We start from the raw sequence: 26508 nt of genomic DNA on the forward strand, positions 1-26508 counted from the left end.
ATTGTTGAAATTTTCTTAAACTTACACATATTTTCCATATTTTATGCTGCTTTTTAGCTGCACAAAATGGTTATACAGTACTCAACTGAGATGTGCAACAAAATTAATCATTTCTCTATAACAGACTATTAGGGTACTGCCTTTCTAATTAGCATTACCATGTTTCTGATTAACATGATTAATAAGCTCTAATATTAAAACTACTGGCACAGTTTATATTTATTTTACTGTATTTTGGAGGCAGTTGCTGTCTTATCCAAATCCCCTTTACCTGGCCAACCACTGTGAATCCTGCCTGCTAATGGCTTCCAGCCTTGCTTTCCTGAGAAGCTCCAACTCCTGAAGACGTGTCCCAATAAATGATGTTGAACCCAAGATTAATGGGAATTTTTGCAACAGGTGGACATGAGTAGCCAAGAAAAGAGGAGACGCGGTGTTTGTCAAGTGGCAGAAAGGTGGGACGTAGTTTAGTTCTAAGTATAAAGAGAAGAGTTAAGAGCCACGGCTTTAGGCCAGCGCCATGGCTCAACAGGCTAATCCTCCACCTAGTGGCACCAACACACCGGGTTCTAGTCCCGGTTGGGGCACCGGATTCTGTCCCGGTTGCCCCTCTTCCAGGCCTTGGGCCCTGCACCCCATGGGAGACCAGCATAAGCACCTGGCTCCTGCCTTCTAATCAGCGTGGTGCGCCGGCTGCAGCGCTGCAGTGCAGTGGCCATTGGAGGGTGAACCAACGGCAAAGGAAGACCTTTCTCTCTGTCTCTCTCTCTCTCACTGTCCACTCTGCCTGTCAAAAAAAAAAAAAAAAAAAGCCACGGCTTTAGATTATGAAAGAAAGCATGTATTCCAAATTGAGACGCATGTCCAAATAGAGTTGTCTCAAACTGGAATGGACTGCTTTGTAAGGCGCTGAATTAATCCTTGTCATTGGAAATAATCAGTTACCACAAAGAGAATTTGAGACATTTCGAGTTACAAAATGTCTCTCAACATTCTTCTGATTGCTTGTTTCTTCAGTATTTATGTCTGTGCCATCAATACTCTGTTACATACTTCAACATCGACTTTCATTTCTTCTTAAGTTTGTGAGCTAGAGAATGCAGGAAGAGTTGCTCTAGAAGAAGAGGAATAATGGAAAAACCTATCAGTACTCAAAGTTGCAGAAGGAAAATGTCATCATCAGATAGGAAGATATCATCACTAAGCTGACATCACCAATTACAGTGGCCTTCTTTTCACAAGACTGTTGATCCTCTCAAACAGTCACTTTCCTGTAGTTTTGTAATAGTAGCAAAGATTTGTTGAAGTGCGCCGTCCCACCTTGTTGAAGCTTATTCAGCATTCGATCTTGTGACTGGTGAAAAAAGGTTTTCTCTTTAAGATTTATTTATTTATTTGAAAGGCAGAGTTACACAGGGTAGGGGGGAGAGAGAGAGAGAGAGAGAGAGAGAGAGCACACATCTTCCATCTACAGATTCACTCCCTAAATAGTCACAATGACTAGGCTGAGCTGGGCCAAAGCAAGGAGCCAGGAGCTTCGTTGAGGTCTCCCATGTGGATGCAGGGGCCCAAGCACTTGGGCTGTCTTCTACTGCTTTCCCAGTTACATTAACAGGGAATTGGATCGGAAGTGGATCACAAACTGGCGCACATATGGGATTGGTGTTACAAGTAGTGCCTCTGCTATGTCACAATGCTTGTCTCCAGAATTTTTAAAGCAGATGGAGGATACAGGTGGATCTGTGGGCACAGAACAAAGTGTTAAGTGACTGCAAGGTGACATAGTGTTACTTTTTGTCTCACAAATATACAATTCTGAGCAAGTGTGATTTGCTCATCTTGGATGATGAGTTGGACCTCTAGTTTCCCAAAAGTATTGTAAACTCTTCAGGGTGTGTGTCATAGCCAGTTTTCTAGGGATGCAGCCAACATGGAAAATGTAAGATTTCTTTTGTAAACATCTTTGAGAGTGCATATTCTCTCTCCTTCCATTTAGTTCCTCATCAGCTCACCTTGTGTTGGTAGTAACGCACTTGGATAGTGTCATTTTAGTTTTAGTGCTTTGAAGAAGTTTTTGATACTTCTCTCCTGTCTCAGAATAATGCTTTGCTCCCACTGGTGTCTCTTGGTGATCTTCTGGTTTCTGAGCGTTACTTCTCTTCCGTTGGCTGACAAAGGTTGTGTTTATGTTGTTCATGACTAGTGCTCTGATACACTAAATGTCAGGTCTGTGGAAAGTTATATCTTACTTATTAATAGAAATGATTTTATTAAGACATGTTATTTTTAAAGGCCTAGGTCTTTTGAAGGCTTCCTGAAATTCACTCTTAACTCTGAAACAATGGGTGATTATTTGTAAAGCATTAAGATATCCAACTTTCCAAAGGGATGGAGGAGGGGATGTGACCCAGTTATTTTTTAAAAAAACTACCCAGTCATTAATTAAGGTTTACTTTTAAAAACATCTGTTTGGCATTTCGTCCTCCATGTGCTGTCACCTTTAATAAAGTGTCCTTCCCTGAGATCCTTCCACATTCTCCCTGTTGGTGCTCACTTCTGTTTTGGAATTGACAACAATCTGGAAAGTGTTATAAAGGATGAAATATTGATAGGATGAGTAGGAAAAGTTAGGTATCTACGAAAGTTTCTGAGAAATGGAATTTTGCCATGTTTTGGGAGGAACATAGTTATCAATTGATTTTTCTGTGTATTTGAGACTTAGCTCAGTTCTTTTTTATGTACTATAATTTTAGTATGCTACCAGCTGTTATTAGAATGGGATCCACCCTGCTGTATCTATATATTTTATTAATTCTTCTGCTATTCAGCATCATTTGTGTACCCATTAAGTCTAGATTTTGGGCTACCAGCTAAGCATACAATCTGAAGAAAATGGGACACCTGGTATCAAGGAACAAACTCTTATTTGGACACTGAAAGAGTCCAGAGGAATATTGTTGAGGGTTTTGAAAATGATGGTGGGGTTGCGTTTTGGTGCAGACGGTTGCGCTGCTCCTTGTGATGCCGGCATCCCATATCAGGAAACGCTGTTGGTGAGTTCCTCCTAATATGCCTGGGAAAGCAGAAGATGATGGCCCAAGTGCTTGGGCACCTGTCAATCATGTGGAAGACCTAGATGGAGTCCTGAGCTCCTGGCTTCAGCCTTGTCCTGCTCTTGCCATTGTGATTGTGTGGCAAGTGAAAGAATACATGGAAGATCTCTCTGTCTCCCTCCTTGTCTCCCTTTCTCTTTCCCCCTTTCTCTCTCCCTGTTACTCTGGGTTTGAAATAAATAATTATTTATTAAAAAATGTGTGTCTTTAAGGTACTAATACCCCCAGTAAATAATTAGTTGATGAGCAGAATAAAATCCCAGAGAGATAATCCTGTTGGCTGTTCCTAAGGGACCACTGCCCATTCAGTGAATTCTTTGGCATTTCCTATTGGTTCAGGTGCCTTCTGAATGCAGTGAGTCTCATGCAGTATATTGTTACTTCTCGTGCTGTTTGCCAAAGGCAGCATGTGAAGAAATGCTTCTTCATCCCTACATTTTTTCAATGGATTTTCCCTATCCTCCCTAAACACTGTTTTCTGTCCTTATAACTGAGAGCGAAAGGTTGAAATATACTTTCTAGAGTGGAATAGTTTCAAAGAACACAGTAAATAGTTTTAATGAACTGTGGGTAACAGTAATATCATTTCACAGAAGAGATCCATCCTATTGCAGTTTAATTAAAATCTTTCTGCTGATGGAAAGTTCTCTCTCTGGTGTTTTCTTTAATGTATTCATGATGCATCAGTCTGGGCTCCCTTGCTAGAGATATCTTTCATTATAATCCACTTATCTAAGTTTGTAATTAAACTTCTAAATGTAAAATTTCCAGTGGCAAATTGCCAAGATACCCAGTGAACTTTTCTTCTTTCTGTAAGAGAAATCACTCTGAATATTTTGGTTTTCCGTTTTGGCTAGTTTGTTATTTTAAAAGTATTTGTGTGTGCTATTTGTGAGCACCTAAATTAGTACAGGCATTATGGCAAACAGGAGGTTCCTTAAAAAACTAAAGCTAGAATGTACATTTGATTCAGCTATCCCATTACTGGGGTTTATATATAAAGGGAATGAGATTGGGATATGAAAGAGTACCTGCACTCCCGTGTTTATTGCAGCAGTATTCACCAAAATCGAGACACGAAATTGACTGAGATGTCTGTGAGTAGATGAACGGATAAACAACATGTGGGATATATACACAATAAAATACTATCCACTTTTAAAAAGTAAAATCTTGTAATTTGAAGAAACATGGATGGAACTGGAGGATATTGCTTTCAATGAAATAATCCAGGCATACACACACAAATCAATGCCACATGTCTCACTCATATGTGGAAATTAGACATGTTGATTTTAGATAAATAGAAAGTATAATAGTGGTCATTAGTAGTTAGCAGGGGTATGGGGGATGAGGAATAGAGACTGGATGTTGTTAAGCAACAAGGAGCATGCTTCAACACAATAGGTTGATGATGGTTTACAGCAACTGAATGTGTTTTTTATAAAGAACGAAAGATGGGATTTGAAGATTCCTAACACAAAGAAAGAAATGACAGATGTTTAAGGAACTGAAAATGTTAATTACCCTGATTTGATCGGTATGAATTGTACACATGTATCCAGCCTATCACACTGTTCCCATAAACATGTCTGATTTTAAAAGTATCTTTTTGTGTATGTGCACATATTTTAATAGTGTGATGTAGTGAAGATAATGAGTTGCTTTTTGTTTAGCTCTTCAATCTCTGCCTGTTTCTTTTAAGTTAGATGTAGATATTATTGATTGAATGAAGGTATTGCAGTTTCTTAAGGTAAGAAAATAGTGAATGAAAATATGTATCAGGACAGTTTCCTGGAGTCTTTGGTGATGTATTTGAAACATCTGAACACACACACACACACACATACAACATTGTAGATGCTAGTAGAAATAATACAATCTGTTTTCTATTAGCAGAGTTTGTTAATTCAACTTTCTTTGTGGTTTATACAATAAAAAAGAATCTAAGCATCTTGTAAATGTGGTATTTTCATGTCGGTTGTGGACACATTTTTCAATAATATCCTTTGGAACAGTAGATGCATAATTAATCAAGAGAACACAAAGCTGTATTTACACTGTAACTGGATAATTGTCCTGACATTAAATATTTAGAAACTTACATTGTAGAAAATATTAATGAGTAATTATTTTTTTAATTTCAAAGGTCAACAACATTCGAGAAGAGGATGCTATCTTGTTCACAGAATCTAGTTATACTGAACTCTTATAAAGTGCTTTAGAGTAGCTCTTAAATAGAAGCCCAAAAATATTTCTCTCCCTCTAATTTACATATATTTGTGTATAATACTGTAAACATTTAAATATAAATGCATATTTATAAAATTTGATAAAAAGATTATAAGTTTCTTTTGCATCTTTGAGTATAATAGACAATAGCTTAGCACCACTGGGTATCTATTTTACTTTTAAAAATACCTATGGAAGGTGATTACGCCAATTTTATTACTCTCTCTAGAATACAAGGTTTTCCAAATGGAATGCGTTTACTTTTATAATTAACCTTATAATTACATAACCTTATAATTAAGCTTCTCCAAACAGGAAATTATACATATATTTTATTTTTTCTTTAGTGACTATTTTTTACATTATTTCTGTTAAATTATTTAACTTTACATTTTTTTGACTTTATAAATATAAGAGAACTCCATGGTAGGATTTCAAAAGTATAGACAATAAGGACTTTTTCTGTTCTTCTGATATTTCAGAGGTGGTAGAGTGAAATGCTTGTTACTTATTTATGGTGTAGAATAGGAGTGATTTTCTTCAGCTATTTACTGGAGGTTTTCACAACTACTAAACTAACTTTACTAAGTGCAGAGAGAATTGAGACTCAAACCAAGAGCTATTCCTAAAGTTGTAAATTTTACTGTTGACATATGCAAAATCTAATTTAAAGGTTTCTTAAGAGATAGCCTATTGCTATTCTCAATTTAATTCTCATATGTCTATAAACTAAATTGTAGTGGCCATTAAACCTAAAATGGTAAATTTGCATTTTAGTGAATTGTTTTCATCTTAAATTCAGGATTAGAAACCTGGCAGCATCCTTTCTTGAAGCATAGTGGCATTCAGCAGTGACAGTAGTTGTGAATGCAAATGCAAAGGAAGTCCTTGGATGAGAAGCAAGGAATCATGCATTTTAGAATCCATTCTTTCAAAGTAAATTTTGTTTTTTACTTGTTTCCATAATTTTATTTCTTTTTCACAAGAGGCATAAAATGTTGTGTTTGGGAGCCATTTTGTGCTTTGAAGAAAGTAAACAATAATTTGTTCATCTATATCACTTGGATATAAGATTCTTCTTAGAATGAGAATCTGCTTTTTTTGTTGTATTTGAAATTTCAATGGATTTGTGTGTGTGTGTGTGTGTGTTATGGAAGACCTAATTACCTGTGTATTTAGATACACTACATATATCCCAAGTATTGGGATTTTAGAAATGCTTTTTAATATATTTTAAAATAATCTGAGTTTTTAGACATGAACTATTCTATTAGTCTTACCTTTTATGCTAATGTATCTTCATTAAAATTATCATCCAAGAACATGAAAACATAACTTAATTTTTTAAAAGTTGACTTTATAATCCATGTATTTATTTGGCAAATATTTATTGAATATTTATTTTCCAGACAATGTACTAGGTGCATTGTAGAAGTCATGAAAAAAAAAAAAAACGAACAAACCAATAGATACACACTAGAATGTCAAATATTGAATTTTTGTGTTACCAAAAAAAAACCAAAAAAACAGTAGACAAAATCCGGGAGAGTGATCTCAGCCATGCTGAAAAAAATAAAGTCTGGAAGGCAGAGAATATATAGGGGGACAGGAGTGGACGCAGGAAAACCACCTGGGGGGCTGTTACAGGTGCTTGGGTTGAAGTAGTGGCAGCATCCTCTTTGGAGAGGGTGCTTTGGTCCCAAGTGGATGGTGAGAGTGTTGTCAGCCGAGTTTACTGATGGAGCTATTTTCAGTTGTGTGACGGGATTTCAGGAGGACCCTTGCAGTTCCAGCCTTGGTGAGATGTGGTGTCATTGTTGAAATGGGGTCTCTAAGGCATGGGCTGTGCAAGGAATGAAGAGCTTTGACCTGCTACGTGTGATGGGCCCTGATACTTAAAGTAGATGTGCACTGGTAAGTTGCATATATGAGTTCAGGAAAGGAGTTAGGACTGGAGATGTGGGAGTGGTACAGAGAGATAGGAGTCAGGAAATGTGGTATTTAAAACTGGGAACTGAACAAAATCACCTAGTGAGTGAGCAAAGCTAGAAAAGAAAAAGAACCTGACAACAGAGTTAAAGCCCTGCCCACAATAAGGAGGGCATCCCAGAAATAGAGACTGAAAATAAGTTGCTGGTGAGAAATTTGCAAAAAAAAAAAAAAAAAAAAAAAAAAAAAGAGAGAGAGAGAGAGAGTTTGAAGCCTGTGTCACAAATAAAGGAAGTGATTAAGAAGGAGATGGTGGTAGCAGAAGATTTGAATCAAAACTAGGAATGCTAGGGATCTTGAGGAAATGACCAAGATGATTTTCCATGAGGCGAGGAAAAGATGGGTCCAAGATGATGAGAATGTGTCTGTTGGGGTCAGTGCTGTGACAGAATGGGTTAAGCCACCAGCTGTGTCCCACATGGGCACAGGTTGAGTCCTAGCTGCTCCACTTTCTATCCAGCTCCCTGTTAATATACCTAGGAAAGCAGTGGAAGAAGACCCAAGTTCTTGGGCCCCTGCACTCATGTGGGAGACCCAGAAGAAGCTCCTGGCTCCTGGCTTCAGTCTGGTCCAGCCCTGGCCCTTTGGGGAGTGAACCAGCAGATGGAAGACTTTCTCTTTTCCCACCTCCTTTCTCTCTGTAACTCTGCGTTCTGAATAAATTAAATAAATCTTTTTTTTTTTTGAAAGAATGTGTCTATGATACTTTCAGAAGGAGAGTCCTTGTGGGTCCATAGAAGGAAGCTAATAAATGGGTTCTTTAGACTCTGCCTATGTGAGTGACCTTGTTCTCACTGGGAAGTCTGAGACAGCTTACCTGAGTAATCACTACTTTTCTACCATAAGCGGCCTCAGATCCCTCCACGAGAAATTTGCAAATCTAGCTCACTTCTGTGCAGTTGTCTGCAAAGTGGAGCACGTTTTCTCTTCAGTGCCTTGACACCATGAGCAATAAGAACAGATGCAGGTAGTTTCCTTGGAGCAATGCAGGTTATTACCCGAAGAAGCCAGGACAGGGAATGCTCACCTCCATAGGAACACGGCGACCCACGCTCAGATCCAGCAGGTGTTCCCGTGTGTCACCTGAAGCATGAAAGGTTGCATTGCCATCTGTAGAAATCATAGAGAGGGGTGCATTCATACAAATAGAGGTCTATAAATAGACTCTCTGCACCCAGCCACATAGATGCAGTAGCGCTTAAAGGTTGCTTTCAGCTCATGTCACACAATGCACACAAAAATGTGCCTTAAAACAAACGGCATTTATTTTCCTCACAAAACACAAATTCTCTAACTGTTGCCACAATTCCATCATGGTGTCTGGATCTCAGGATTAGCGTTATAAAAGAAAGGGAAAATATAGCAAGGTCTGCAGCAGCTACCGATTCAGTTTTGAAGGTTTCAGAAAACCGATTTTTAAAGCCCCTTTCTATCTCTTATATTCTGTGGTGAAAGTTTGTTTAGAGGGCCTGGCATGTGGTCCAGTGGTATAAGTTACCATCTGGAATGTCCACATCTCATGTCAGAGCACCTGGGTTGGAGTACTGGCTCTGCTTCTGATGCAGCTTCCTGTGAATGCACACCTTGGGGGGCAGCAGATGATGGCTCAAGTGCTTGGGTCCTTGCCACCTACATGGGAGACCCAGATTGAGTTCCTGGCTCCTAGCTTTGGCCTGACCCAGCCCTGGCTGTTGCAGACATAGCGGGAGTGAGCAAGTGAATAAAAGATCTCCTTCATTCTGTCTCCCTGCCTTTCAAATAAAATGAAAATATTTTAAAATTGATTCAGATATAAAAAATATCTGGGTGGACCTTTTGTAAAATTTCCATGACTTCAATATATGATTCCGACCTATTGTAATTTTAATGCAGCAAGCCAAAACCCATGACTGCATATTTTTATGGTATGTGACCATGTGCTACCTGTTACATTGCACATAATTGAGGATTTTTCAGTTACCTGCAGAGAGTGCCCTGCTGCCATGTGCAGGCTGAGGTGCATGGGCAAAGAGGCTGGTGGCTAAAAGGCCTGACGGAGTTATTAAACGCCATGGCATTGTGAGGCTAGAGGTTACTCTCTCATAAAATAGAGATGATAATACCTGTTTTCTCCTTCTCAGGGGCAGTGTGAATCTTTAATGGGGCTCTTGGTACAGAGTGCTTTTAACTTTTCAGAAATATGGCTCCAAGTCACAAGATTGGGAGGTTGAAAAATCATCTCTCGGTTCTTTGCCGCAGGGCAGAATTGCATTTGAACCATCCCTTCAAAATAACTGGAGTAAGTTTGAAAGAACAATGCCAGTAGTAACAAGAGCAGCCTTTCATTGAGTGCTCACTGTCTGGAAGGTGCTCATCTATACACTTCCCGCCCTTTATTTTATTCCATTCTTACCCCTGTGATGGCTGTGGGGTGACTGCCGCCTTCATTTTGTAGGTGAGGCCCAGGGGTCCAGCGACCTGCCAGGGTTCACCAGGAGTGATGTTGTATTCAGAGGGGGTACTTTGTGACCCAGCTGTGGTATTTACAGCCTGAATAATTATTTAGTAGCCTTAATCATCATCGTCTTTTGAAGAAAAATAGGAGTAAGTGTTCATAGTGTTAGTGTGGGGATTAAGTGAAATGAAAGGGAAATTGCCTTTCCACACTGCTGAGAGAACCCACAGAGTTGTAAAGGAGCTGCATTTGGATAGGAAAAATAGCCTAGATTGATATTGAATTACACAATCAGTCTGTCATTTTATGGGAAGACCATTGAGATGCTAGCAAACAACTTAGTCCTTTTGCAACATTGGATTGTCCTTTGATCCTCTCTGCCTCGGTTTCCTTGCCTCTTCAATGGGGAATAATATGAATTCCTGCTTCATAGGAGTGTGATGAGTGTCTGCTCAAGTCCTGAGCTCAGTGTCTGGTGTCCTGTAATGTGCGGCCATCACTCCCTGGAAGAGGAAATGGGATTCACAGCAGGCCGTAGACAGTAGTCCCAACTGGCCGTGCTTACTGAGCCATCCTCTCTGCACAGTTACCGTGAGAGGCACTATGGAATTTGCAGGATTTTCTTTTTTGCTTTTCTACTCCTCATTGATGTTCCTTCAGACTGAAAGCACATTGGAAGGTTTTCTCCTTTATTTCTAAGTTTTGTTTCTTGTAAATATTCAAGGATTCCAGTGATAAGAATGCATTTAATGCGAAATGAAATGCATATGAAGAGTAAAGCACATTTTTCACCATTTGAATGGCTGTTAAATGATTAGAAATCTGGGGCTAAACGGAGAAGCCATGTTTACTTCTCTTAGTATTCATCAGTTTAGCACTAACCTTGCAAGTACATTTTGGATACTAAGACAGATAGTAAATAAGTCAGTCTGGAAATTCAGCGACCTTCATGACATAAATTATTCATTCCATTGTGAGTACCCATGTCTCCTGCATAAGCTTTTTTTTTCTTTTATCATAGTTATAGCATTTTTTCATTTGTGTTATGCAAACAGAGAAGTGGAATCTCTAATTATTTTTTGTCCTCTCATTTTGTTTATAGTGTACTCTTGAGTGACTACTCAAGTTCCAAGAAGGAGTCCCAGTGTCTCTTCAGGAATAATTCAATGTTTCAGATATTTGGGAAACAGAGAGGCAGTATTGGTTAGTGGAGTAAGAAACTGTGTTCAGATTCCAGCCTGCACCTTCTACCAGCTCAGCAGAGAGTCTTTTTATATTTATTATGTAAAGCGTGCAGCTTGGCTGATGGTGGAAGCTGCATCAAAGCTATTCTCTGCCCTCGAGCTTTTTGGGAAAAGGGAAGTAATGAGGTATAGGGTAAAAGCTAATGCAGATACCAAAAATGTGTAAATGGGTAAGATTGCTATAGTACCCTAACTTGAAATGTCTTCTTTCAGTCTCTGAGAGCAGTCGTACAGATATTTTTGGGGTTAGGATCAGTCTCAGATTTCTTACGGGCACTATGCCTAATCAGTGAGAGCCTGGAGATATGGTGACCGCCAGAGTCCAGAAGGTTCTCCAAGCCCCTCTGCCCTGAACTTTACACTGAGTCTTGAGCCCTTGCTTAGGTAAACACAGAAGGAACCTTAAAGGCATCAGGCCCCTTTGCAGGTGGATCAACAGAGGGCTCTAGGCTGGTAAAGAAGCTTTAGAGCGTATTTATGCAGCCTCATGGTAATGTGTTGAGATAATGTTGGTGTGATCTTCTATGCAATTAAAATCTTTTTTTTAATTTTAATTAATTAATTAATTTATTTTTTGACAGGCAGAGTGGACAGTGAGAGAGAGAGAGAGAGAAAGGTCTTCCTTTTGCCGTTGGTTCACCCTCCAATGGCCGCCGCGGCCAGTGCGCTGCGGCCGGCACACCGCGCTGATCCGATGGCAGGAGCCAGGTGCTTATCCTGGTCTCCCATGGGGTGCAGGGCCCAAGCACATGGGTCATCCTCCACTGCACTCCCTGGCCACAGCAGAGAGCTGGCCTGGAAGAGGGGCAACCGGGACAGAATCCGGTGCCCTGACTGGGACTAGAACCCGGTGTGCGTGCGCCGCAAGGCGGATGATTAGCCTAGTGAGCCACGGCACCGGCTGCAATTAAAATCTAAAGATTGATGAAAAATTCAAAATATTTTATAGGAATCCATATTTAATCAATCTGGCTCATGTGTGGTCTCCATGGAACTAGTAACCCTTTAAAATCTTTTGGCATTCCATACAGCCATTTTAAATAGAGTACATACAAGACATGATGTCATGGGACTCCAAGCCCATTAAAATCGGTGGTATAAATGCCATCTTAACTGTTAAAATGATCATAGTAAATGCTAAAGTCACCATATAGATAGGTTTAAGTGTAAAAGTGATCATATAAATAACATCAAGTGCCTGGTAATAATAATAGAATTAAAAAGGAAGGAAAGTCCAATATGGGAAGCAGTCCACACAGCAAACTCCTAGAATGACATTCGCTTTATTTATTTATTTATTTATTTTTGACAGGTAGAGTTATAGACAGTGAGAGAGAGAGAGAGAGAGAGAGACAGAGAGAAAGGTCTTCCTTCCATTGGTTCACTCCCCAAATGGCAGCTATGACCGGCACTGAGCCGATCCAAAGCCAGGAGCCAGGTGCTTTCTTCTGTCCTCCCGTGCAGGTGCAGGGGCCCAAGCACTTGGACCATCCTCCACTGCCTTCCCGGGCCACAGCAGAGAGCTGGACTGGAAGATGAACAACCGGGACTAGAACCCGGGGCCCATATGGGATGCCGGCACCGCAGGTGGAGGATTAACCAAGTGAGCCAAGGTGCCGGCCCCAGGCATTCACTTTAAATAACACTCTGACCTCAGAATCAACACTTAAGGCTTCCTGATCTGGCTGAAAGATATGTGAGAGCATTTCAGGCATGGAAAGCCAAGACTCTGTGGCAAAAAATATCCTACATGGAGGATCTCTGTGAGACCTCAGTGGAAAGAAAGGGCCATCGAAGAAGGATGTACTTCTCTGAAGGGAGGAGAGAACATCCACTTTGCTTATGGCCGTGTCCAAATACCAGTAGAGTATATGGACACAAAAGGCTTCCACAGCCTTGACAGCCCATGGCAAGAACCTTAGGTGGTCACTGATGACATAAATAAGAGTGTTAATTGTTAAAGGAACAATAGAAGTCACTGTGCACTTACTCACCATGTAGGACCTCCATCCTTAATGAGTTGTAATATGAGAATTGACCACAAATCTGGTTCTCAAACTGTACTCTGTGTGTGTGTGTGGGGGGGTGCAAACTGTTGAAGTCTGTGCTTAACATGGAATTGGTCCTCTGTATATAAAATTGAACTAAAAATGAACCATAATGAAGAAGTGGATAGGAGAGGGAGAGGGACAAGGGATGGGAGTCAAGTGGGAGGATGGGTATGGAGGAAAGAACCACTATATTCCTAAAGTTGTACCTATGAAAAAATGCTTCCATTTAATAAAAACTTTAAAAAAAAGACATGAGGGTACTTCATAGAAAGTGAAGTTAAAAGATAATGTACATTTTCTGCAAATATTTTTAAGGCTCCTCATATGCTTTTGGTCCACTTTAGTTAAAATTATTATTTTAATTGTGCATATTTATGGGGTATATTGTAATAATTCAATACGTGTATTCAATATGTGAAAGTCAGATTAGTTAACATTTTCATCTCCTCATGCATTTTTATTTTTTAATTTTTTAACTTAGTTGACAGACAGATAGACATTGTGAGGGATAGAAAGAGAAGAGAGAATTACCTTCCTTCTTCTGGCCTACTCTCCAAATGACTGCAACAGCTATGGTTGGTTCAGGCTGAAGCCTGGAGCCACAAACTCCATCCGAGTCTCCCGTGTGGGTGGCAGGGAACCAAGTACTTGAGCCATCATCTATTGTCTCCTAGGGTGCTCATTAACAAGAAGCTAGAGCAGAAGCAGAGGTGGGATTCAATCCCAGGCACTGCAATACCTGATGCAGGCATCCCGAGGGGTGTTCTAAAATCTGCTGTATCACCGTGCACACCTCCAGCTCCAAGATATTTTGAAAACTTTTTTAAATTATACTTTATCATTATACGTATTTATAGAGTATAGTGTGGTATTTCAGTGAATGTGTGCAATGTGTTCTGATCAAATCAAGATAATTAATTAATTCTTCCTTCTTGTTGTCATTACTTTGTATTTGGAGCCTTTGAGTTTCTCTCTTCTGTTTTCTCATAAACTATAGATTTTTGTGAACAATAGTATGCCACTGTGCTGTGCAACACTTGAAAGAATTCCTTCTATTTACTTGTGTTTTGCTAATCAGTGTACAACTTCCCTTGTACCCTCCATTTGTCCTCTTTCTGAGCCTCTAGTAATTACTGTTCTATATTCAGATCAAGTTTTTTGTAGCTTCCACAAATGAGAGAAAACATGTGTTCGTCTTTCTGTGTCTAACGTACTTCACTTAACATGACATCCTTTAATGCCATCCAGTTTGCTGCAGATGACAATATTTCATTCTTTTTTCTCACTGAATAATATTTCATAGGGTATATATACTACATTTTCTTTATTAGTTCTTCTGTTAATGGACACTTTAGTTGATTCCATATCTTGGCTATTGTGAATGGTACTGTGATAAAAATGAGAGTTCAGATGCTCTCTTTGGTATAATATTTTCATTTCTTGTGGATTTATACCCACTAGTGGGATTTCTGGATCATATTGTAGATATGTAGTTTTTAAAGGAACCCAAACTGTTTTCCATAGTGGCCATACTGAGTTGCATTCCTATCAGTAGTACATGAGATTTCCCATTTCCCTGGATACTCACCAGCAATTGCTATTTTTGCCTTTTTGATAATAGCCATTCTAAATTTGAATTTTTATAGTTAGTGATATAGAGTATTTACTTATATACTTTTTGGCCATTTGTACATCTTTTGAGAAATGTCTATTCAGATTGTTTGCCCATGTTTAAATTGGGTTACTTGTGATTTTTTTTTTTTTGTTATTGCTGAGTTGTTTGAATCCCTTCTGTATTCTGGCTATTGCTCCCTTGTCTGAGGAATACACATCAATTTACATTTTAATGACTTAAATATGAGATTTGCTATATGTATGCCTCCTAATGAGAATGGACAAAGTCATTCCCTGGACTCTGGTAATGTTATATTTCAGTAAGAGCAAATCCTACTAGCTAATTACTTTGTTAACTTTAGACACAATAGCTTAAGATCAACTGTCCTGAAAGGCAATCAAATTATCAAATGCTCTCTAATACATATTGGCATAGGTCCATTGTTATCCAGATGCTGGTTCCTTTGCTTTCCCAGGTTTATATTTTTTGACTTGTTTGCTTTGTACGGTTTGTGAGGAAGTTATATTTGTTATGGGGGAAATATTTGGATTTTTTTTTCAACTGCTTCAATGGAATAATTGACAGTGAAGTCTTCTGAAAAATGTCCAGATTAAAGTCTATATATCAAGTCTACATTATGCAGAACTACCCACCCAGTTTGTGTGTCTGTTGGAGTGGGGAGCAGAAAATCTGTATTATTTTCTGAGTAAAATAGTAGCCTGGCCTTCAGTCTGCCTTTCAGCAGAAGTGGAGTGACTGCCCATTGTGATAACAGACAGGCTACTTTAAAATATTGTGATAGAACTTCTAACCCATTAATGGTTGTGTTGCTTCTTAAAACATATGAGTTTGTTATTATCCATGTGAAATAGCCATAGTAGTGTGTGTGTGTGTGTGTGCACACAGGGATGTCTTACCTCAGGTGTCACAATCCACATTGTAAATGCTAACATCCCTGGGTAGGAACTGAGATTCCAGGATTTCTAACTGGAAGTTGGAACCCCCTCCTACATAAACCCAGTCCTGAACCTATGCTCGACAGAGGCAGCACTATCTGGAAAATGCATGCTTGTGGCTGCACTGCAGCCCCTGCCATTCTCCAGGGGTCTCTCAAGGCTCCTCCCCTGCTCTGCTGCAGCTCCAACTCTGAATGGAGCACAGACTCTTCACCTTGGTGGGGGTAGAAGTTGACCTTAGAGTACACTTCCTGGAACTGATGTGTGTATTAGCGTATCGTCCTCTGTGCCAGGGGGCTAGGGTGAGCTTATGTGAGCAGCAGCCTGAGCTGCTAGCCTGTAGGGTTCTGGAAAAGGAATCATGACTGGAACAATTTGTGTTCTGTGATAAACAGCTAACTTACTGTTTTGTTTGTTTGCTTGAGGAGGAGATAATTTTTTGGGTCCTCTGAAAGTGCTGCGTGAGCCAGCAAAGGCCTTAGAATACACTATAGCTTAGAACCATGTTGCCCAACCTTTAGCAAAAGCACAGTTGTGATCAATCATATTCCTGAATGTGGCAATGTGGGCAATGTGGTCAGTTCTCTAGAGCAGAAGTTTTAGAATTGTGTCTGGTGATGTCCCCAGGGTCCTGTGAAAGATTCCAAAAGGCCACTCATGGAGACCAAGCAAGTGAACCTTATCTTATTTCAGCAGGAGACTTCTGTTTTTACTCATCTTGTAATTGTTATACAGTATAGAAATTCGAAGAAAAGCTTCTGGTTCCCTTCCAAAGTATTCTCTTCATCCCTGGATAAAGGCAGGCCAGTAGAGAGCTGTAGAGTTGAACTTCATTGCTTGACTCCTTGTAGAATAATTTTACTGATTTATCCTTTGCCACTATACCCTTGGAGTGCCAAGAGATTCCACTGTGTACAACTTGCTGTTGTCTGGTTTTTTGATGAAGTAGTGTGTTTAGTGCAATCCCTAGCACATCAAGTGTATTTATGAGGACTCCTGGGATGAATTCCTTCACTACTTAGGAACAGAACAATGCTTTTTCCTAGAAATAAAAAAGAGCTATAATTTAATCCTATGCATATGAGAGCCATATGACTCCAGTGGCTGTTTCTTTTCTTTGGATACTAGGAAGCTCAGTCAGATTTTCAACCCACATTTAGCAGTTTTGCAGGTGTACGTTTATGTTCAATTGTCTTTGCCATTGACAGGCTTTCACCTGCAGTTGTTTTACCAGTCCACTCCCATACCTATGCCTCTTGATTTTTTTTTTTTTGTAGTACATGTATTATCTAAATAACTCCAGATAGAATTTTCTTATTATTCTCTGAAAAACTGTATCTGAATATCTGGTAGGCATATTAGATTTCCTTTCTCTAATATATATTCTATGTAATTACATATATTATATGTAATATATTTTAAAGTAAGTTTGTTTTATCCCTCTTTTAAACCTGCCACTCTTCCAGATTCCCTTTTTTGAGAAAAGGGAAGTTTGGATCATTGTTCAGTCATCTAAATTTGCGATTATTAACCAAATTCTTTTAAATCAGTCTCTGTACTATCTTTCAAATCTCTCCTGATCTTTCTAGTCATCATACGTGCCTGGACTATTTTGCTAGTTTCCTAACTAGCCTCAATTTCTCTAGCATCATACACTAACAGTCCATTATATGCACTGATTCCATTTACTTAAAAGTCATTTGCTCTTCTATGGTTCCTGTTATTATTATTGATAGCATGAAGTTCAAATCCCTCATATTGTATTCAGGGCTCTTTATATTTGGGCCTCAAGCTGTGTTCTAAATCTCATCTCCACCCATTTCTCCATCCCTTTCATATTCTTCACAGCAATAACCAGCATGATCACCATGCCCCAGACACAAAATGTGCTTCAGCACCTTGTTCTCTCTGCATGAGATGCCCTTCTTGACTCCTTCAAGCCCTTATGTTTCCCTAAGGCTCCTCTCAAATTTTATCTTCTGTGAGCTTTCTCTCTCTCTCTCTCTCCCCCCTCTCTCCCTCCCTTCCTTCCTTCCTTTCTTCCTTCCTTCCTTCCTTCCTTCCTCTCTCTCTCTCTCTCTCTCTCTGTTGTCAGCACAGAACTCTTTGCCTTGTCTTCGCCCTTTTGTTCCATTTTTACTATTACTGGAGCAATCCTTATCCTATTTTTGACTTGGTTATGAATGCATCTCTCTCCCAAACATGTGAGCGACTCAAGGAGTTTGGCTGAGTAAAAGCGAGGAAATAAACTACATCTGCCAACCCTGCTTTCACAGAATGGGGGTGATGTCTTCAGTGAGTAAGGATTGAAACTGTTGCTAATTAACTGCTGATCTTCAAAAGTTAATATTAAATGTACTTTTTTTGTGGTAAAGGAAAATTTGTGATACCATCATGCTGAAGATTCTCCCAAAGTGAGTTTGTCTGTTTCTATACAGAAGAAACTTACCTGATTCTCCTTTTTTTGGTTTTTCATTTAGGAATAGGCAAGTCAAGGGGCTGAAAAGTCTGAAGAATGTTTCCAAAGTATAATCTGGCTGTCACTTGCTGGACATGGAGAAGCATGAAGAAGCTATTTCTGTTACTTTCTCTCTTGCTGTCCCATGTGGCTCATTTGGAAGGCAAAAAGGATAATCAGTTCATCTGGAAACCAGGTAGGAATGTCCTGGCTGTGCCTTTGTCTCATTTTCATTAATTAGAAGAATCTTTCTGTCCTTGTTCTTCTTAGTTGTGGAACGGTAGGAGATATTCAGAGAGGGAAAATAGGCTGTCTTTGTTATACAGCTTGTGTAGGATTTCTGTTCCTTCGTAATTGTCACTCCATCTATGATGCTTGCTTTTCTTCATTTTTGTGTTGTTGTCAATTAAATTTATTATCTCCAGAGTAGCATTTGCTTCTCCTTTGTCAAATGTTTCACCACTGTGCTGAGGATTGGTAACGAAAATGACATCTGAATTTAGCCAATATCCTCAGTTAAAAATGCATCGCATCAGTTCTGTTCACCTCCTTCTTTTAGGATTCAGACTAGTTAAGTATTTATTATTAAATACTTTGCCAGTTTTTAAGTATAGATCTTGCATATCTAGCTTTGAGATCATGAAAAATCAGTCTAGCAAATTTTACCCATAAGCTGTGACTTTATGTTTACCTCCTGTTTTTTGAGACTGTTAGCTGTCACTGATGTATATGAATAAGTTGATTTGTGGTTTGGAACCTTTTATGAAACTTCTATTCTTCTCTAAATGTTTTCTTAATTTGGCTATGTAAAAGATTTGTTAAATTTAGTTTCCAAGCCTAATCATTTATTAACTTAAATTATGAACCCCCAACATCTTGGCTCTTTGTATCACTAATACTTTTCTTTTGTTCTGGATTTTAATTTTCTTACAGTTTCAAAATCAGATCATTTAAAATATTTATAACTGTTTCAAGAGTCCATTCTTAACAAAAATAGATAACTTATACACTTAATATCTTGGAATTGGAAAATGTGATGTTGTTTCAGAAGATCTATGGCCCACAAACAGTTTTCATTTTGGTCTCATCATCTGTGAATTAACTAGACTGTAAATGTGTTGTATCTCCATGGAAATGTGTATAAAGATGATATTTGTAATATTAAATGAGTGCAAAAATGCAAGTGAATCATGCTTTAAAGTATATTAAATAAAAAGCCCCAGAACCATTAGTGATAGTCTGGAGGAAGTATAATTGTATTAAAGCCTCTATAAATTAATTTAATTGTGGGCTCCAATCCCTCATTAGTAATTTGCATTTTTCCTCACGCTAGTTTTAGATGCTTTGGAAGTAGTTCTAAAAGTTATTATATTACCTTTACATGAATGTGGATATTTTGTTTTAATGATAAAAAAAAATGTTTTATCAAACTGAAATAAGAATATGTGACTATACTTCTGTCTTAACTCTGCGAAAAATTGAAATGAAGCTGGCAAACAAAAGTTAAAACATGAATGAGCTGCATTAATAGGCTTATTCTAAAGCAAACTTTCAAAATGTCTGCTTTACTAGAAGTGGTATAGCAAGATGGCACAGAACAGACTCTCCAGATGATGCATTCTTTAATAAATGTCAAACTGCAGTATCAGAAATGAGGATCTTTTCCATCAAACATATTGCCTGCTCAAAATGAACATCTAGGCCATTTGTCCTGGTGTTCATTGCTTCTGCCCATCCTTACTGTGTCACTGAAAAAGTCACAAAACCATTTATTTGTTCGGATCTGGCTAAAAGGTCCATGAGAGGCTCACAGGCATGGAAAGCCATGACACAGTGGCAAAAAACAATCTAAATGAAAGACCCTGGTGAACAAGACCCCAGCAGAAGGAACAGGCCATCAAGGAGAGAGGCGCCTTTCTCCGAAGGGAGGAAGGAACCTCCACTGTGACACGGCCTTGACTAAACAAGTTCAGAGTTGGTGAACTCAAGGGACTTCCATAGCCTAGACAGCTCATAGCAAGAGTCTTGGGTGATTGCTGACGTCATAAATAAGAGTGCCAATTGTTAAATCAACAACGGGAGTCACTGGGTACATGCTCCCCACGTAGGATCTCTGTCCTTAATGTGTTTTACTATGAAACTTAAAAACACTACTAGTCGAACAATACCCTATACTTTGTGCAGTTGTGTGAGTGCAGCCTGTTGAAATCCTTGCTTAGTATATACTAAGTTGATCTTCAGTATATGAAGGTAATTGAAAATAAAGGGTGGGATGGGAGAGGGAGAGGGGAGGGCCACGGGAGCGAGGGAGGTTGGGGGGGGGAAGCCACAACAATACAAAAGTTGCACTTTGTAAATTCACATTTATGAAATAAAAAATAAAAAATAAAAAATTAAAAAAAAAACATTTGTTTGGACTCCGAACCAGATTACTTGCATAGAACCAAAAATTTTAAAGGTAGAAAAATTTAAAAGGTACAAAATTAAAAGAAAAAATCCAGACCATCTATTTTTCTCTTTAGTCTAGTTTGTATCCTTGTATCTTTTTCATCCTTTGCACATATAAATATATATTATACATATTTGTATAAGTAAATAATGTCACACACATATGGTATTACTATTATCGATACTTAGGGTTCTGTCAGCATAGAAATGGTACTGGTAGAACACTCTTTACAGAATTGGGCTGGTGTGAACAGGGTATAGGATGGCAATAAAGGATTGTGCAGCACCCCTCAAATTATATAGGTGGTAAGTTTACAATTTCTAGACTTTCAGGCACAAGAAGAAAAAAGGGTTCCTGGAATGTAGAGAAAACTTTGTTCAGAAAATGGCTAATAGATGCCTTTATAGGGAAATAACCAAATGACCAATGGTAAAAAATAGGAAGAGGGCTAAGTACATGAATGTCCCTAGCTTACTCTCCTCTTGCCAACACATTTCCTGCCTAGGCTTTCATTGGCTGAATCCACAACACACGGAAACCTATTGATACATCAATATAGATGAGCCTCTAGGTAGGGAGCAGAGTGAAGAATGGTGGAGAATGATGGATATGAAAGCACCTAATTCATGCATATGTGTACACACACACACACACCCTCACACACACATTTTTCAGACAATCAGAATATGCTCAACATGTATCCATTTATGCAGTTTACTTTTATATAATGATATTGAATAATACATGTTAGTGAACATAGGTCAACTGTATCTTTTTATTGGTTGCATGGTACTCTTTTATTTTTATTCAAAAGTGTATTTCATTAGCCTTCATTTCTTTATCCTTTCTTTCCTGTGGCTTGGCATTTCAGTGGTTTTTCATGTTTTGCTGACATGAATGAAACATTTTATTTTAAAGGTAAGTGGTAAATTGATTGATGGACTCAAGCCCTTCTGCGTCATCACCTTCAAAGACAACCTCAGCATCTCATAATCTGTTACCTTAGTTTATATTTCATCTTGAATTTTAAAAACTGTTTTGAAGTTGAAATTAGCTGTACTTTTACAGTACATTATCAAATAGAGTAATTCATGCCCAGTGTAACCTGGACAGATCGCCATGGAGACTTGGATCAATACACCATATATTATAAACCTAGAAGCGTTTCTCTTGGTTTAGGTTGTTTCAACCACTTAAGCTATTTGTTGGACTCTGTTGTTTCCTCATCTGAATCAGTAGGTTAGATGTTAGTTAACTGCATTCAAATTAGAAGCATTTGTAGGAGAGCCCTGGCTTTGGAAGAACCCTGGATCAATGAACAATGGATGAGTGATATTATGCTTCAGAGGATTTCTGTGGAGAGCTTGATGAGTTGTAGGCCGTGGGGTCACTGGGTTTGTAAGGCTGTTGAATGCATGTCATTGCTGTGAATGGGTCCTCTGAACTGTGTTAGTGCCAGGCAGTCTGTCACAATGCCAGGAAAGGGCGATCATCTCAGCGAGAGTTATCAGATCAGGAGTAATACTGCTTGTTGTTTTAAGTTTGACTGCTCTGTGGAGACGAGCAGAGGGTAGTCTCTGAAGCAGTAGTAAACAGCAGTCTAAAAATTCCTCATCATTCATTCCAGGAGGGCACTCTTCCCTCAAACACTTGTTGAGTCCTTAATGTACCAGGAATACTACTATAAGCCTGGATGGTACATTGAGACTTGACAGGACCTTTGTACTTGCAAACAGGGTAACAACCCTGATGAACTGAGAATATAGATGGTGAGAAGTGTTAAGGAGGTACGGTCAGGCAAGGAAGAGGGCTGTGCAGGGTCTGGGAGAGACTGAAATGTTCAGTAGGTTGTCTGTGGGGTGCGCCACTGAGGAAGTGGATATGATTAAATACCTGAAGCCATTGGATATTGTGGTGAAGAACATTCCAGAAGAAGGAGACTATACAACCCAAGTTCTGAGGAGAGGAAGCCAGCGTGTTGGAAGAGGGAGAGGAACTGAGGTCAGCAAGGGAACAGGGCCCAAGTCAGGTTTAATCTCTAGCTCTTGACCTTGTCTCTGAGTGACATAACAAGTGGTGATAGGATCTGACTTATTTTTCCCAACATGATTTGAATAAGTCCATCCTGGGTGGCCGGTTGTGAAGGGCAGAGCAGAGGGACCAGCTGGAAAGCTGTGGCAGATTAAGAGGTGTAGCAATGACAGTGAGCCAAGGTCATAGTGAGACAAAGTTGAGTTTATATATATATATATATATATATTATAAATTATATAAATATATATTTATAAATACATAAATTTATATATATATATATAAATTACATATATCTATATATATGTAGGGCCCAGGTCCAGTAGTGATTTTGCCAAGGGGACATTTGACAATATCTGGAGATATTTCTGGTTGTCACATCTTGGGGCTGCTACTGGCATCTGTTGAGTAGAAGCCAGGGATACTAAACGTCCTAAAATGCACAGGACCCCGTCCCCCAAACAAGGAATTAGCAGGACTCCAAATGACAGTAGTGCCTGGTTGATAAGATCTGATTTAAGGGGAAGCCATCCGGATTTAATGACATGGGGTGGGAGAGAAAGACTTGAGAAGGTACTGACTTTGCCCTCAGCAGCTGGCAGAGTGGAGTTGCCATCATTTGCAATCCGCTGACAGTGAAAGGGCCACTGTGGAGGGAATGCAGTGTCAGGAGTGCAGTGCTGGATGTGCACATTCATGCTAAATAATGCTAATTCATGGTAAGTGCTGACCAGGAAGTTGGATAGGTAGGGTCCCATTTTAAGAGAAAAAATTATGCTACAGATAGAACTTCTGAAGCCATTAGCAAAGAGGCAGAACTGAATGTGTAACTTTAGAAATGAACAGATGAACTTGAAATGGGTGATTCTCAATATGTACAGGATAAAATTCTAATGTACTTCCTTATACAAGTGAAATGACATTAAAATGTTTTGGGTAAATACATATTGTGTAAACAGTAGCATTTTAACAATTTTAAAGTATAAAATTCCACAATATTTAATGATTCACAATGTGGTGAAACAATTATGATTATCTAGTTTCAGAACAATTTCATCATTTCAAATTGTTTTTGCAAGTAGGCTTATAAAATGGAAAACAAATTTTGTTTTGGATAATAAGATAGGAAAGAAAAAACCTTCTGTATTTGTTTCTTTTTGTCAGGTCTGTTTAAAAGCTTTATGTTATCACCAGAGAAGACTGTAGTACTGGAGAAAGAGCTAAAGCCTCATATATAGGCAGACCCAAATTGAAATCCTGAGTGTCCTAAGGAAAGAAGGTCATTCAACCTCTCTGAGCATTGTTTATCCATCTGAGAGTGAGAATAATGTTCATATTTTCTAAGACTGTTTAGACGATTAAAAAATATTTTGAAATCCCTAAAGTGTGGTGACTACTCATTAAACAGCTATTATTTCTGTAATTTTACAATGAGTTAATGTTTGAAATACATTTATATCATATAATTTGTGTATATTTTTCTTTTTTAGACACACACAAATGAGGGGAGATTGACAGCTCTATGTACTTTTTTAATAAATGGTCCTAAGTTAGATATGGACTTTTGGCAAGTTTTAATTTCAGTAGCTTCTGTCCAGTGGATAAAAAGAATCAGAATAATGATGTATAGTTCAGGAACTAAACTGGAATCAGTCTTTTTTTGTTAAGAGTTATTTATTTATTTGAAAGACAGAATTACAGAGAGGCAGAGGCAGAGAGAGAGAAGTCTTCCATCTGCTGGTTCACCCCTCAGACGGCTTCAACAGTCGGAGCTGTGCCGATCCAAAGCCAGGAGCCAGGAGCTTCCTCTGGGTCTCCCATGTGGGTGCAAGAGCCCAAAGACTTGGGCCATCTTCTACTGCTTTCCCAGGCCATAGCAGAGAGCTGTGGATGTGGAGCAGCCGAGACTTGAACCTGTGCCCATATGGGATGTTGGCACTGCAGGCGACAGCTTTACCTACTACACCACAGCACCAGACCCAAGGAATCAGTCTTTTACGTAGGAAAAGAGGTTATAAAAATGACGTTGCAAGGGCTGATGTTGTGATGCATTGGGTAAAGCTGATGTTTTAAGCTTATGTCCCATATCAGAGCATTGCTCTGTTTCTGCTCTGTTTCTGATCCAGTTGCCTGCTAATGTGCCTGGGAAGTCAGTGGATGATAGCTCAATGACTTTGGCTCTTGCCACCCATGTGGGAAAGCCAGGTAGAGTTCCTGACCCCTGGCTTTGGCTTGACCCGGTCCTGGCTGATGTGAATGTTAGGGGAATGAAGCAGAAGATGGAAGATCTGTTTCTCTCTCTCTCTCTCTCAAATACATAAGTATTTTTAAAGATAAAATGACCTTGTATTAGGACAAAAAAGATCTTACATATGTCAATATTCCATTATAGTTTAAATAATATTGTTTTCAGTGTTGAAAGTAGTTTAAGAGAACATTAAGTCATATATTATACATTTAGTATATATTAAAGTTTAGGAATCTTAGAGAAAATATAATGTTCTCAAGAGAGAGCTGTATTTTGTAATATCTGCTAGAAGTCCAAGAAATATTTCTTCTGAGGATTTGATTAAATTGAAGTAGTTTTTAATTTCTTCTGTTAATATTAGTTTATCTAAAGGCAATGTGTAATATACTCTCAATGCTCTTACTTTCGGGATATCAAAAAGCATAGACATACATGGCATGACTTTTACCACAAATAATTCTAATTATTTCTTCTCAGGGATTGCAAACACTCATTTTGTAATTCTTCCAATAGGTCAGAAAAACTTTAATTACCCAGATTACCCAATTACCTAACTTACTCTGCTTTTTCCCTTAAGGCACTAAAAGAGAACTCCATGAGGACAGGGGATGTTAGTAGTTTTCTTCACCAATACCATTGCTAATCATCTCTGAAAAAGAGGTGGGATTGATTTTCATAAACAGAATAGGTGCATGTAGTTAAAAACTTGAATATGACTCCAGTTGCTCTGATGAGATGTTATAATTATTTCCCACCTCCCAGCTATTTGAAGGCAGCCGGTTTAATTCTTTTTGCAATTTGTTCTGATCCTTGCCAACATACGTTTAAATAATATGCTCATTATTGCTACTTCTTGATTTAGAAATATTAGCTATACCTATTGATTTTCTGTTATGTTAGTTGATGATTTATCTCTTTACCCTTCTGCTGTAACCCTTCAGAATAGTTAAATCAATATATAGTCTTTTTGTAAAAAAAATTATTTATTTTTGTTTTATTTAAGATGGAAGGGCAGGAAGGGAGAAATCTCTTTTCTCCAAATTTCCACAACAACCAGAGCTGGGCCAGACCAAAGCCATGGGCTTGGAACTCAGGCTGGGTCTCCCATGTAAGCAGCAGTGGCTCCTGCTGCCTCCCAGGATGCACATTAGCAGGAAGCTGACTGGGAAGCCGGGCCAGGACTTCAACCTAGGCACTCCGATGTGTGATGCAAGCATCCCAGGTGGGTCCTAACTTCTGAGCTAAGCACCTCCAGCCTGCCTCATTCTTTTCTGCATAGATATTACTCTCTGCTGAGTCAAGCAGTGTGCTATGCTTTTGCACACTTTCTTGCTTAGCTTTCTATTTTACGTAGAAATGACTAGTTACCTAAGTTTTTTCTTTTGCTTGATCTACTTTGAGACTACCACATTTCTCCAAATGTTCCATGTGATATGACGCATGCAGTCATTTTTTGAAGCAAGCTCAGTTCTAAACACCCTCTCATAATTCACTGGGAGGCGTATTTTCCCAGTTCTCTGGTTCAGTCTGCTAGTTCAGGTTGGGCTGTGGCACTAGCGTCACCTGTGGAACATCCCTTTCTTTTGTTCGCCTTCATCCTGGATCCCTTGTTCTCTATTGTTCTCCTTCCTTACCTCTATTGCCGTTATTTCCCACAATGGCCAACGTAGTATGTATGGGAAGTGCTT

The 26508-nt window shown here is 38.9% G+C and overlaps 1 protein-coding gene across 1 annotated transcript in view; it reads left to right on the forward strand.

Moving 5' to 3' along the window:
- Positions 1 to 18149: 18149 nt before the first annotated feature.
- Positions 18150 to 26508, forward strand: part of THSD7B (thrombospondin type 1 domain containing 7B) — an 864031-nt gene continuing 855672 nt past the window's right edge. Inside the window, exon 1 of the mRNA XM_062199372.1 lies at positions 18150 to 18288. Within this exon, the coding sequence (XP_062055356.1) occupies positions 18150 to 18288 (139 nt within the window). The remainder of the gene's footprint in view (positions 18289 to 26508) is intronic.

This window comes from Lepus europaeus, chromosome 1 (assembly GCF_033115175.1).
Source record: "Lepus europaeus isolate LE1 chromosome 1, mLepTim1.pri, whole genome shotgun sequence".
NCBI classification, from domain to species: Eukaryota; Metazoa; Chordata; class Mammalia; order Lagomorpha; family Leporidae; genus Lepus; species Lepus europaeus.